We start from the raw sequence: 15,052 nt of genomic DNA, 5'->3' as shown, positions 1-15,052 counted from the left end.
CACCCCATCATGATCATTGCTGCCCCCTTCATGCATGCCTTTGACAAAGACATACATTCTGATAAAAAGTCCACGACCGTAAACATTAACATTCTCATCAACTGCAGATGCTGAGTTTTTCGAGTACTTTTGTTTTCATTTCATATATCCAGCTTCTGCAGATTAAAAAAAAAAAATTCATGTTAAATTTACATTTTAATCTTACCTGGTTCAGTCACCCCAGAGTATTTCACATTGGTTGACTGGAAGCATGCAGACACTAGATATGGCTCCAATCATTTTATTCCACGGCGTATAATGTTCATGCGCTGCATGTTCCTGCATTGTAGATTGATCAGCGTGCACGATAAAGTTGATTAGAGCTTCCTAAACTCTGCAGTGCTCTGCATTCAATAAGGAACTGTGAAAGAACTAATGCCAATTGGTGCCATGGACATTCTGCCAATAATGTGGCCACTGACACAAGATCCTCATTGTCAACAACTTCAGACTGAAGAAGAGTCGCAACCCGAAATCTCTCCTGAATCGGAAGTGGGATCCGAACCTGAAACGGCACCTATCAATGTCCTCTGCAGATGCTGCCTGACGTGCTGAGTTACTTCGGCATCTATTTTTTTTGTAAACCAACATCTGCATTTCCTTGCAGATGCTAGTTTTCACCAGTCTCTAGGCCCTCACCCCCTCATCTTCACCATGGATGTCCAGTCACTCTACACCTCCATCCCTCACCAGGATGGCCTCAAAGCTCTCCGGTTCTTCCTCGACCAGAGGAGCAACCTATACCCAGCCACTGACACTCTCCTCCGCTTAGCGGAGTTGGTCCTCACCCTCAACAACTTTACATTTGACTCCTCCCATTTCCTCCAAACACAAGGCGTAGCTATGGGCACACGCATGGGCCCCAGCTATGCCTGCCTCTGTCGGGTACGTTGAACAATCCTTGTTCAATACGTACCAGGGCCCCATCCCCGACCTCTACCTCCATTACATTGACGACTGCTTTGGGGCCACCTCTTGCACCCACACACAACTGACTGACTTCATCCACTTCACCACCAACTTCCATCCGGCACTCCAATACACCTGGACCATTTCCGACACTTCCCTACCATTCCTTGACCTCACCATCTCCATCGCAGGGGACAGACTTCTGACCGACATACACTACAAACCACTGACTCACATGGCTATCTGGACTACACGTCTTCCCACCCTGCCCCCTGTAAAGACTCCACCCCCTACTCCCAATTCCTCCGCCTACGCCGCATCGGTTCCCAGGATGAGACGTTCCACACCAGGGCATCGGAAATGTCCTCATTCTTCAGGGAACGGGGATTCCCCTCCGCCACCATAGATGAGGCTCGCATCAGGGTCTCATCCATACCTCGCAACACTGCTCTCTCTCCCCATCCCCGCACTCACAACATGGGCAGAGTCCCCCTAGTCCTCACCTTTCACCCCACCAGCCGGCAAATACAACACATAATCCTCCGCCATTTCCACCACCTCCAACGTGACCCCACCACTCGCCACATCTTCCCATCTCCCCCCATGTCTGCCTTCCGCAAAGACCGCTCCCTCCGCAACTCCCTTGTCAATTCTTCCCTTCCCTCCCGTACCACCCCCTCCCCGGGCACTTTCCGTTGCAACCGCAAGAAATGCAACACCTGTCCCTTCACCTCCCCCCTCGACTCCATTCATGGACCCAAGCAGTCGTTCCAGGTGCGACAAAGGTTCACCTGTATCTCCTCCAACCTCATCTACTGCATCCGCTGCTCTAGATGTCAGCTGATTTGCATCGGCGAGACTAAGCGGAGGTTGGGCGATCGTTTCGCCGAATACTTCCGCTCAGTCCGCAATAACCTACCTGAACTCCCGGTGGCTCAGCACTTCAACTCCCCCTCCCATTCCTAATCCGACCTCTCTGTCCTGGGTCTCCTCCATTGCCAGAGTGAGCAACACCGGAAATTGCAGGAACAGCACCTCATATTCCGCCTGGTTTGCTTGCGTCCGGATGGCATGAACGTTGAATTCTCCCAATTTTGCTAGCCCTTGCTGTCTCCTCCCCTTCCTTAACCCTCGAGCTGTCTCCTCCCATCCCCCCTGCCCTCGGGCTCCTCCTCCTCCCTTTTTCCTTCCTGCTCCCCCCCCCACGCCCCATCAGTCCGAAGAAGGGTTTCGGCCCGAAACGTCGCCTATTTCCTTCACTCCATAGATGCTGCTGCACCTGCTGAGTTTCTCCAGCATTTTTGTGTACCTTCTGCATTTCCTTGTTGTCTCTCATCCTGCCAATCCTATTGTATGTCAGCCTCTGCACGTCAAGCACGAGATGGTAGACAAATAATTCTGGCTCCCCTACTGGATAGATTTCTAGAGAATGGATTTACTCACATGGGAGAAAGTTTCACCATTGCCATTGTCCATTCCTTCACGTAAAATTCTGGAGACTTGCCACTTCATTACCAAGAGCACACTGGAGGCAGTGGAGTTGGCGACTTAGCTCTGACTTGTAAGACTTTCCACCAGCCACAAGGTGCAAGTCCAGGCGTTCAACTATTTCAAAGACACATGAGTCTTCTCTAGGGTGAAGGAAGGGAAGCATTGTGGCTAGCACGTGGCCCTGACTCTACAGAGGATGAAACATCCATAGGTAGTGAGAAAAGCTTTAACTCATTTGGCATGGTTCCAGTAACTCCATTGTTACTACATTGAACAGTAACTTTCAGGTCAATGAACAGTAACGCAAGTGTTGCAGCAGGAACAAGTTAATAAAGTGGTATAAAGAACTAGGGTGATATATGGTCGATGGGGACTGGGTGGGCAGAAGGGTCTGTTTCCATGTTGTATCTAAAATATACAACAAGTTGTGTCGTGGCTTCCTTCCCACACCTGGAGAAGATTTGACCGATGTAACCTATAGGTCAACTGTCACTACAATGTTCCAACAGTACAAGGTTTATTCTGAATCAGACAGCAGCCTCATCTGGGGATGTTTTATCGTTCTTAGGTGCTTACTCTTTGACAATGTTGGAGCTACCTTCAACAGCGTTCCTTTTCCACAGGAACTGCAGTGTTCCTGGAAAGCTGCGTTTTAGAACCTGTAATGTCAAAAAGGGGTGAGCAATAAATGTTCCCCATAGGGACCCACCATCTATGACAGATGATGGACAAAGGGAAACTTGAAACTCTTCAGTGACACATTTCCCACGTTGCTATTCCTATGTGACTGGTCATATGTGACCATTTGAGCAGAAATCAGAAAGGTCACAACTAATCAGTTAAACATTTTCAATTTACCTTGTGCTTTTCCTTAGCACTTGCCTTCCATAAGCATCCACAGATTGTGAGTCAGTCTAGAATGCTGGGGATGATGAAGCAGATGAATTAGGTTAGCATTTCCCATTGAATTCCTGACTTGACTGAGATATTGCAGTAAATGAGTGAAAGAAAACTATTTTTAGCCAGTCGGGGCCAATGGGAAACAGTTCTGGGTTCAGCTTTAGAGATTGAAGTAACACAGATGGATTGTTAATAGGAGAGTATTTCTGGGGTAGTTATCAAATCATTGATGTACAATGCGAAGAATAGCTGCTCCAGCACCAACTCTTGCAGAACACCACTGGTCACTGGCAACCAACGAGAAAAAAAAACCCTTTATTCCCACTCTTTCCCTTCTGTCATTCAGCCAACCTTCTGTCCATGCTAGTATCTTCTCACTAATACCATGGGCTTTCATCTTCTTTAGCAGCCACACGTGTGGCACCTTATCAAAGGCCCTTTGAAAACCAGCTCAGACGTGAGCCTTTTTTTCCTCTATATTGGACCTGTCCTGGTGTCTCTGCATTACCTGATTCCCTGCTGATCCATGTACATTCCCTTCCCTGAATGTATCTCCCCAAATACACTCTTGACCAAATAAATTCCTCCTCATCTCCATCCTAAAGGAACATCCTTTATTCTGAGGCTATGACCTCTGCAAACTTTGCAAACTAGTGGTAACATCCTCACCACATCCACTCTATCCAGGCCTTTCACTATTCAATCCTTTTAAACTCCAGCAAGTTGAGGCCCAGTGACGTCAAATGCTCATCATATGATAATCCACACATTCCAATTGGAATAGTTCTTGTAAGTCTCTTCTGGACCCTGTCCAGCGCCACCACATCCTTCTTCAGATATGGGGCCCAAACTTCCTCACATATGGGGCACAATACTCAAAAGCAGTCTGACCAGCACATTATAAAGCCTCAGCATTGCACCCCTGTTCATGTATTCTAGTCCTCTGGAAATAAATGCCAACATTGCGTTTCCTTACTATCAATTCAACTTGAAAATTAACTTTTTGGGAATCCTGCACCACCATTCCCAAGTCCCTTTGCACTTCCGATTCTCCCTCATTTAGAAAATAGTCTATGCCTACTCTTCAGTGACACATTTCCCACATTGCTATTCCTATGTGACTGGTCATATGTGACCATTTGAGCAGAAATCAGAAAGGTTAAAAAGCCACTGGTGTCTTATTACTGTGGGGTTGCTCCATCTGCTATAACCAAAATCCATTACAAAAAGGTCTGTAATAATGAGGGTTTGCTGTATGTGATGCAGAGACATCGGAAAGGGTGCAGAGAAGGTTTACCAGAATGATGCTTGGATTAGGGGGTATTAGCTACAGGGAGAGATTGGACAGACGTATTGTTTCCTCTGGAACGTCAGTTGAGAGGAGACCCGACAGAAGTATATAAAATTATGAGAGGCATAGATAGGGTAGACAGTCAGAACATTTTTCCTTAGGTGGAAATGTCCAACATTAGAGGCATAGCTATACGGTAAGAAGAGCAAAGTTCAAGGGAGATGTGCGGGTCAAGGTTTTTACACAAGAGTGTGGTAAGTGCTTGGAAGGCTTTGCCAGGGGTGGTGATGGAAGCAGATATGATAGTGGCATTTAAGAGACTTAATAAGGGGGATTATGTGGGAGACTTCTTACCCCATGTAACCCTGCACCCCTTTCCTTGTGTGTCACATCTGCCTTTTCATCTCTGGCCTTTTGTCCAACCATCTGCCTATGAAAAAACTTTCCTCACCTATCAACATCACCTACCAGGCTTTGTGCTGCCACTTTTCACTTCCAGCCCCCCTCTCCCCTCTCCCCCACCCAACAAACAGTCTGAAGGAGAGACCTGCCCTGAAGCATCACCAACCCATGTTCTCCAGAGATACTGTCTGACCTGTTGAGTTACACCAGTACTTTGTGTCATTTTTGAAAACCAGCATCCGGAATTCCTTGTTTCTAAACATAATCCTTCCTCTGGCTTCACGTTTCATGCATCTTCTATCCTTAACTCCGTACCTCACACTTTTTATCTTTGACCTTTGTCCAACTATCTGCCGACCAAAAACTTCCATCACCTGCATTTACCGATTACTCGACGTATTTGCAGTACGGGTTTAATGTAGCACAGAAGGGTATGATTCAATTCTCTGGAAGCACCATGGGCGTAATAATGTAAGTTCTGATTGTCGGGATTCTAATTCCAAAGGCATATTCACGCATGTGTGTTCGAAGGAGTAGGATGTCACTCCGACTATTGCATCAATCCACCATTTAATAAGATCCCGGCTGTTCCGACAGTAACCTCAGCTCCACAGCCCTTTGGGAACCTTTAACCTTTTGCTTATCAATTGGTATCTATCTCCACCTTAAAAATATTCAAAGATTCTGCTTCCACCGCCCTTTGAATAGATTCCAAAGTCCTATGAGAGTGAACAAAAATCTTCACCTCTGTGTTAAATGGGCAATCCCTTATTTTTAAAACAGTAAATCTGAATTCTTGGTTCGCCCTCAAGAGGAAACATCCCTCCACTTCCACCTAGTCTCGACCCCTCTAGATCATGTGGGCTTCAATCTATTCTATATTCTCTTTTTAAAGATTGCAAGCCCAGCTTCTCCTACCTTTCTGCACAACGACAACGTGCCCATTTCATTTTTCAAACTTGTAAATCCTCATTGAACTGCTTCCAAAACATTTACACCTTGCCTTAAATAGGGGCACAAATACTACACACAATTCTCCAGACATTATGCACTATATAACTAAAGCACAGGTTTAGATTTATTGCTATCCAAACAGAACAGATGTACTATAAATTAAATCATGTCAAACCCAAGTACAATAGCTAGAGTGAAGGGGAATGAGCATAATTTCCCTACTATTGTATTCAATTCCACTTTAAATGCTAACACTCTTTTAGTTTTCCTATTGATTTGCTGCACCTACATACTTGGATATCCAGATCTCTCTGCATCTCAAAGCTCTACAATTTCTCAGCATGTTTTAACCATATAATAGCAATGTTACAAAATTTTGAGATTTAAAAAATCAAGTCTGCAATTTATCCCATCAGATAAAGCATAACAATAAGTTTAATTTGACACCTAATTCACTTTCATATCTCAAGTAATAAAAAAGTTATGACCATTTTCATACTCGGAAATTAGCATCTTGTTCCCTATTGATTTTCTATGGACATAACAAAAAAGCTGTGATCGTGGACAGTCAAAAGCCCATAACCTTCTTAAAAATTAAGAGAACTGAATGAAATTTTCAGTTATCATAGATTGAAGCATTCTGAAACAAATATAAAATAATCTTACTTGGATGACCTGAAATTAAAGCATATAATTAGTTAGTTACCCAATTGTAGCTAATTTCAAACTTCAATGACTAGATCTAAACATCTATCCATTTCTTAATAAATGATTAACATTTTTAAATAGCCCAAGAGTCCAAATAATATTCACAAATAATTCACAATAAAACATGATTTTTAAATCTCGTTTACATTCATTTATAGGCCAAATAGAAGGAATTTAGTGTTCAATTGCTGCAAATTAAAGTCCATTTAAATCGGCTTTCTAGTGGGTTCCTGTGAACGCGCTGGTTTAGAATGTTCACATTGCGCTGGATTTGTGCCCTCAAATGCCCAGAAAAATACTGGGGGATATAAAGAGCCCAAAATGAACTACTCGCTATAGAAAACTTTAATAACAGGGTTATATACAAGCCCCATTTAATGTAAAAATAAGGTACATACCTTTAATTGTTTGCGTTATAAAACCCTGGGGCTGCGAGAGGTTGCGGATTGAGAGAGTGATTTTTAAACTACTATAAATATTATACAAGGCCATAAAAACTAATAATACCTTTTGCGACGGGGTCTTTCAGCGATTTTCCGTTAATGATTTACTAGGCTGAACATTTTCGATTGGAACAGCCTAGTAAAAATCGCGTTTTAAACCCGCCCCCTCTAAACAGCGCCAAAATCACACACAAGGGGTGGGGCAGATGCTCAGACACGATTCAGGTAGGTTTTGTAACATACCTACATATAACCATATAACAATTACAGCACGGAAACAGGCCATCTCGGCCCTACAAGTCCGTGCCGAACAACTTTTTTTCCCTTAGTCCCACCTGCCTGCACTCATACCATAACCCTCCATTCCCTTCTCATCCATATGCCTATCCAATTTATTTTTAAATGATACCAACGAACCTGCCGCCACCACTTCCACTGGAAGCTCATTCCACACCGCTACCACTCTCTGAGTAAAGAAGTTCCCCTTCATGTTACCCCTAAACTTCTGTCCCTTAATTCTGAAGTCATGTCCTCTTGTTTGAATCTTCCCTATTCTCAGAGGGAAAAGCTTGTCCACATCAACTCTGTCTATCCCTCTCATCATTTTAAAGACCTCTATCAAGTCCCCCCTTAACCTTCTGCACTCCAGAGAATAAAGACCTAACTTATTCAACCTATCTCTGTAACTTAGTTGTTGAAACCCAGGCAACATTCTAGTAAATCTCCTCTGTACTCTCTCTATTTTGTTGACATCCTTCCTATAATTGGGCGACCAAAACTGTACACCATACTCCAGATTTGGTCTCACCAATGCCTTGTACAATTTTAACATTACATCCCAGCTTCTATACAATGCTCTGATTTATAAAGGCTAGCATATCAAAAGCTTTCTTTACCACCCTATCTATATGAGATTCCACCTTCAAGGAACTATGCACGGTTATTCCCAGATCCCTCTGTTCAACTGTATTCTTCAATTCCCTACCATTTACCATGTACGTCCTATTTTGATTTGTCCTGCCAAGGTGTAGCACCTCACATTTATCAGCATTAAACTCCATCTGCCATCTTTCAGCCCATTTTTCCAAATGGCCTAAGTCACTCTGTAGACTTTGGAAATCCTCTTCATTATCTTGGAATCATCTACATACTTACTAATCCAATTTACCACACCTTCATCCAGATCATTGATGTACATGACAAACAACAAAGGACCCAACACAGATCCCTGAGGCACCCCACTAGTCACCTGCCTCCAACCCGACAAACAGCCATCCACCATTACCCTCTGGCTTCTCCCATTCAGCCACAGTTGAATCCATCTTGCTATTCCTGCATTTATACCCAACAGTTGAACCTTCTTAACCAACTTTCCATGAGGAACCTTGTCAAAGGCCTTACTAAAGTCCATATAGACAACATCCACTGCTTTACCCTCGTCAATTTCCCTAGTAACCTCTTCAAAAAATTCAAGATCAGTCAAACATGACCTTCCAGGCACAAATCCATGTTGACTGTTCGTAATCAGACCCTGTTTATCCAGATGCTTATATATATTATCTCTAAGTATCTTTTCCATTAATTTGCCCACCACTGAAGTCAAACTAACAGGTCTATAATTGCTAGGTTTACTCTTAGATCCCTTTTTAAACAATGGAACAACATGCGCAGTACGCCAATCCTCGGGGACTATTCCCATTTCTAATGACATTTGAAATATTTCTGTCATAGCTTTTAAAGACTTTAAAAAAAAAATTGCTGTTTAAACTGTCAATTTCACATTTACCAACAATAACTCAGCTTGCCAGATCCCCGCCCACTCACTTAGCCTACCCTTCAGAGCCTCCCCATGTTCTCTTTGCAACTTACTTACCTACCTATCCGCCTGTCATTGGTAGATTCAGCAACCATAAGATCTTTATCGAGGACCCGTATATAAATTGTGGAAAGTTTTGGGCCCAGCACCAATCCTTGTGGTACATCCACTCATTACATGAGAAATGCTCACGTGTGCCTACACTCTGCTGCCTGTAAGCCAGACCATCTTCCACCAACACAAATAATGCTTCCTATACAGTATGTGCACTTGTTTTCTGCAATATCCTTTGACATGGCAGCTTGTTGAAAGCCATTGGATTTTTACGAGCTCTACACCCACTTTTCTTCCTTTATCCAAGGCACGTTCATTCATCAAAGAACTACAATAAATTGGTCAAACGTTGTTTATTTTTCACAAAACTACTTTAACTTTGCCTCAATAACTTGATCTTGCTATAACTTCATGGGATAGCCTCTAAGATTTTTTTCCTCAGAGAGACTTGTAATGTTTGGCTTTCTACTTTCTCCCTCCCCTTTTTGAATGAGTCACATGAGTCACATTTCCCATTTTCCCAATTCCTGAATCTGGTGAATTTTGGAAAAACTAAGACCGATGCATCAACCCCCTGAACAGCCCCTTCTGGAATGAAGTACATTAGGATCCTGAGACTATTAGCCCATGGTCCAACAGCTTCCCTGGTGATTGTCCTTTCCCTGAGTTTGTTCCCCTTTCCAACCCAGAGTTTATATCTAAATTGAGATGCATTGGTGGCGACTAATGCTGGCATTGATGTTAGTTCCCTGGTCCTTGCTCTTTTTAGACAGAGTTAGTTGGTAGCCAGAGCTCTGTCACTATTTTTCCATTTGAATGATTCATGTCTGGTCTCTGCAATCTCCGCGTTTTAAAGTGTGAGCATGGAATAAATCCAGAGAAAATCTCTGTAAGTTTTATTAACTTAACAATTAGCTTCTTTCTTTCAATTTTAAAGATTAACCATATAACCATATAACAATTACAGCACGGAAACAGGCCATCTCGGCCCTACAAGTCCATGCCGAACAAATTTTTTTTCCCCTTAGTCCCACCTGCCTGCACTCGTACCATAACCCTCCATTCCCTTCTCATCCAAATGCCTATCCAATTTATTTTTAAATGATACCAATGAACCTGCCTCCACCACTTCCACTGGGAGCTCATTCCACACCGCTACCACTCTCTGCGTAAAGAAGTTCCCCCTCATATTACTCCTAAACTTCTGTCCCTTAATTCTGAAGTCATGTCCTCTTGTTTGAATCTTCCCTATTCTCAAAGGGAAAAGCTTGTCCACATCAACTCTGTCTATCCCTCTCATCATTTTAAAGACCTCTATCAGGTCCCCCCTTAACCTTCTGCGCTCCAAAGAATAAAGCCCTAACTTGTTCAACCTTTCTCTGTAACTTAGTTGCTGAAACCCAGGCAACATTCTAGTAAATCTCCTCTGTACTCTCTCTATTTTGTTGACATCCTTCCTATAATTTGGCGACCAAAATTGTACACCATACTCCAGATTTGGCCTCACCAGATTGATATATTTTTTGGCATGTTTTAAATTTCCTATCAAGTTTTCAGGCTTCAGGGGGGGCTGGAGGGAGATGATCCAACCCCATCGGTCCCTTGTGGCATTGACTCCCCCCTCCCCCTGCTCAGTTGCCTAGAATGTTTATACTGTGGCAGTGTGTGTGTGTGTGTGTGTGTGTGTGTGTGTGTGTGTGTGTGTGTGTGTGTGTGTGTGTGTGTGTGTGTGTGTGTGTGTGTGTGTGTGTGTGTGTGTGTGTGTGTGTGTGTGTGTGTGTGTGTGTGTGTGTGTGTGTGTGTGTGTGTGTGTGTGTGCGTGTGTGTGTGTGTGTGTGTGTGTGTGGAGACTGGGAAACAAAATGTGAAGTCACAGAGTCAATGCCCCTTTAAGCAGTTGCTGCTGGGTTAACAGACAAGCACAGATGTCATTCCGATAAAACCTAAAGGAATGTTGGTAGCTGGCGTGTATAACTACATAAGTATGGGTGTGGTTCCTCGTCGTGTCGTAACAAAACCTATTTGTATCAGATTTAACGTTGAAAAATAAAACAGAAAATTTTGCTGTCGCAAACGATTTTGAGTAAATGTCGTCAGTCTGGCTCTGCTGGCTTTAAGGTAGGTTTTCGTGGATCATTAACAAAAATATCCCGGACTGCTCCCAGACTTCCTTAACATTTTTTTGCTTGTCCAGACTGGTGAGGCTTAATTTAGTTTCTCTCTCCTTCCCCCGAGGAATGGCAGTGTCTAAAGTCTCAATTTCCGAAGCCAAGCTCTGCTGTGCTATCTGCCTGGAGCTCCTGAAGTCTCCTGCCACCATTCCCTGTGGCCACAACTTCTGCATGGAGTGTATTGGAAGGTGCTGGCACCAGGATGGGGGTTCAAAGACCTTCAGATGCCCTCAGTGTAGGGAGACATTTAACTCCAGGCCCCCCCTCTCCAGGAACACCATCCTCTGTGAGATTGTGGAGGACTTCACCAACTCTGATGCCCCAACCACCTCCACCTCAAAGAGCACCCCTGACCCTCAGGATGTCCTCTGCGATTTCTGCACTGACCAGAAGCTGGAGGCCGTCAAGTCTTGTGTGGTTTGTATGGCCTCATACTGTCAGGGCCACCTCCAGCCTCATGCCAGCAACCCTGTTTTCAAGGATCATCGGCTCATTGATCCCGTCAAGGACATCGAGGGGAGGAAGTGTCCAAAACATCGGAAGCCTCTGGAGGTCTACTGCAGGACTGATCAGATGTGTGTCTGCTGCCTGTGTGCCATCAACGAGCACCGGCAACATGAAACCGTGTCCTTGGAGGAGCAAGTCGGCGAGCTAAAGGTATAACTTGAAAAACCTGCTGCATACTTGCATGTACAGCGGGACGGGTATGTACACTGGTTTGGAAGAAAGATAGGCAAGTTAACCCTTTATGATTTATGAGTTGAAATCCTGTGTGAAGTCAGCTTTGAACAAGTCTGTTGCACGATAAAATATTAAGCCCTGGCACAACAGAATGTGATTATAAATCCGTCTGCTGTTGGGACCACGTCAAGCAGTTTATAGTTGAAGGGGACCCAGCTGAGGTTTTATCTGAACTTTGTCACTCACTGACCAACCCGCTGTAATTAGTTTAGTTTTAGTGTAGTTTAGAGATATAGCATGGACACAGGCCCTTCAGCCCACCGAGTCCGCACCGACCAGCGATCCCCGCATATTAGCACCATCCTACACACACTAGGGACAATTTACATTTATACCAAGCCAATTAACCTACAAACTTGTACGTCTTTGGAGTGTGGGAGGAAACCGAAGATCTCGGACAAAACCCATTCAGTCACAGAGAGAATGTACAAACTCTGTATAGACCACACCCATAGTTAAGATCGAACCCAGGTCTCTGCTTTGTAAGTGCTGTATGGCAATAGCTCAGATTCAGATTCAGATTCAGATTCAATTTTAATTGTCATTGTCAGTGTACAGTACAGAGACAACGAAATGCATTTGGACAACAAAATGCATTTAGACAACGAAATGCATTTACACAGCTCTACTGCTGTGCTACTATGCCCCCCTAGTTGTTCAACTTACTGTTGTCTTACATCAGATTCCTAGAAAACATGCTATTTTGCTCCTAAATGGCTCTTCATTGACAATTTTTAACTGATTGGCATCTGCTTAATTCCAGCATTTTTAAGTGATTGATAATCAGACTGCCATCTAGAAACATATTTCTCAGGTGCAGAATCTATGATCTAAGCACTGCCGCACTTCCCTGGAATTATTTTGTTTCTACAGACACCCAGTGCAGGGTTTTGAACATCTGGCTGAGTGATTCAGATTCAAAGTTTGGGTAGTTTGTTGTAGAATTGCAGATACTTAGTTAAAGGATGTGTGTGGTTTATATATAGCCAGGAGGAATCGTCAGGTTGCAATGACCTTAGCTACGACTATTTCCAAGAAACTGTGGAAAAATTGGCAACAATTTTAAGTGGGAAAGAAGTAAACATTGGATGGAGGATGAGCGTAATTAACCCAGATCACAAGTAGTACATGCATTGCCAGATAATGAGTGGATCAAGCTGAACCTGGGTGTGGATCAAGCACTGATCTTGCCTTTAATCATGGCTTTGTTGATTATTAACTAGCCATTCATGTTACAGGTGTTAATCTCTACTAACAAAAAACAACCGGCATGTGCGGAGAGAGAAAAGCAAGATGAGTCTTTCCAGTGATGACCTTTCATCAGAACTGGCCAGATTTGACACAAACTGGAACAGCTGGTTTTCTGAAATTGTTAAATTCAGTGCTGGGTCTTGTGCGCTACAGTAGGAGATGGCTGTGGGATTGGAGGGAATGGTGGAGAATGTTTAGGGGAGCAGTTGGGATTGTGAATGGGATAGTGGTTAGGATTGAGATGGGTGGAATTGGTTGGTGTTCGCAGGTTGAGGAGTGGGTGGGATTGATCGGGAGTGGGAAATTGGTGTTGGGGAGTGTATGGGCTGGATTGGGATTGTGGCTATGTGTTTATTGCGGTTGAAAGATTGCCCTCAGGGAAATTAGTTTATTGTCATGTGTACCGAGGTACATTGAAAAGCTTTTTGCTGCTTGCTATCCAGTCAGGAGAAAGACAACATCATTACAATCAAACAGTGTGAAGATACAGGATGAAGGGAATAATGTATAGTGCAAGATAATGTCCGATTAAAGATAGTCTGAGGGTCTCTAATGAGGTAGATGGTAGGTCGTAGGTCAGGACCATTCTCCAGTTGGTGATAGGATGGTTCATTTGCCTGATGACAGCTGGGAAGAAACTGTCCCTGAATCTGGACGTGTGCTTTTTCACACTTCAGTACCTCGTGTTTGATGGGTGAGGGGAGAATTGGAAGTAACCCAGATCACAAGTAGTACATGCATTGCGATACTTGTCCTTGATTATGCTGGTGACCTTGCCGAGGCAGGGTGAAGTGTAAATAGAGTCAATGGAAGTGAGGTTGGATTGTGTGATGGTCTGAGCTTTGTCCACAATCCTCTGCAATTTCTTGGGGTCTTGTACAGAGCTGTTCCCAAACCATGCTATGATGAATGCCAATAAAATGCTTTCTATTGTTGGTGAGAGTTGTTGGTGATTTGCTGAACCTCCTGAGTCTTCTAAGGAGGTGGAGGTGTTGGTGTGCTTTCATGGCCATTGTTTCCATATGGCTAGTCCAGGACAAGTTGCCGGTGATATTTACTCCTAGGAACTTGAAGATTTCAACCATTTCTACTTTGACGCTGTCAATGCATGTGTACTGCTTCGCATCCTGAAGGTGAGTACTATCTCCTTTGTCTTGCTGACATTGAAGGAAAGATCATTGCCTTGAAGCTTGGTTACGAGGTTCTCAATCTTCTTCCTGTACTTCGTTTCATCATTGTTTGTTATCCAGCCACTATGGTGGTGTTATCCACAAACATGTAAATTGAGTTGGTTTATATTTGGCTGCACAGTTGTGAATGTATAACAAAAGCATGCAGATACAGCAGGCAGTAAAAAAAGCTAATGCCATGTGGCCTTCAATGCGAGAGGATTTGAGTTTAGGAGCAAGGAGGCCCTACTGCAGTTGTACAGGGCCCTGGTGAGACCGCACCTGGAGTATTGTGTGCAGTTTTGGTCTCCTGATTTGAGGAGGTTCAGCAGGTTAATTCCCGGGATGGCGGGACTGATATATGATGAAAGAATGGGTCGACTGGGCTTGTATTCACTGGAGTTTAAAAGGATGAGGGGGATTCTTGTAGCAACATATAAAATTCTTAAGGGATTGGACGGGTTAGATTCAGGAAAAATGGTCCCCATGTTGGGGGAGTCCGGAACCAGGGGTCACAGTTTAAGAATAAGGGATAGGCCATTTAGGACTGAGATGAGGAAAACCTTTTTCACCCAGAGAGTTGTGAATCTGTGTAATTCTCTGCCACAGAAGGCAGTGGAGGCCAATTCACAGGACATTTTCAAGAGAGCGTTAGATTTTGCTCTTAGAACTAACGGAATCAAGGGATTTGGGGAAAAAGCAGGATGGGGTAC

The 15,052-nt window shown here is 43.8% G+C and overlaps 1 protein-coding gene and 1 long non-coding RNA gene across 3 annotated transcripts in view; one reads left to right on the top strand and one right to left on the bottom strand.

The window, feature by feature from the left end:
- Positions 1–25: 25 nt before the first annotated feature.
- LOC129708406 (uncharacterized) lies at positions 26–11,705 on the bottom strand. Its single transcript, XR_008725338.1, has 3 exons — positions 11,566–11,705; positions 3,298–3,361; positions 26–155 (listed from the first exon to the last, which is right to left on the bottom strand). It is a non-coding gene; the product is annotated as an uncharacterized LOC129708406 (long non-coding RNA).
- LOC129708403 (E3 ubiquitin/ISG15 ligase TRIM25-like) overlaps positions 9,277–15,052 on the top strand; it is a 37,505-nt gene continuing 31,729 nt past the window's right edge. Inside the window, exons 1-2 of one of the 2 annotated variants that reach the window (XM_055654127.1) lie at positions 9,277–11,125; positions 11,243–11,835. In XM_055654127.1, coding sequence (XP_055510102.1) covers positions 11,245–11,835 — 591 coding nt within the window. In that variant the 5' untranslated portion in view covers positions 9,277–11,125; positions 11,243–11,244. Of the gene's footprint in view, positions 11,836–15,052 lie in introns of both variants that reach the window. The other variant, XM_055654125.1, reaches the window with a different exon arrangement.

This window comes from Leucoraja erinacea, chromosome 23 (genome assembly GCF_028641065.1).
Source record: "Leucoraja erinacea ecotype New England chromosome 23, Leri_hhj_1, whole genome shotgun sequence".
NCBI lineage: Eukaryota > Metazoa > Chordata > Chondrichthyes > Rajiformes > Rajidae > Leucoraja > Leucoraja erinaceus.
Note: the sequence above shows the minus strand (reverse complement) of the source record. Positions and strands in the feature narration are given on the sequence as shown.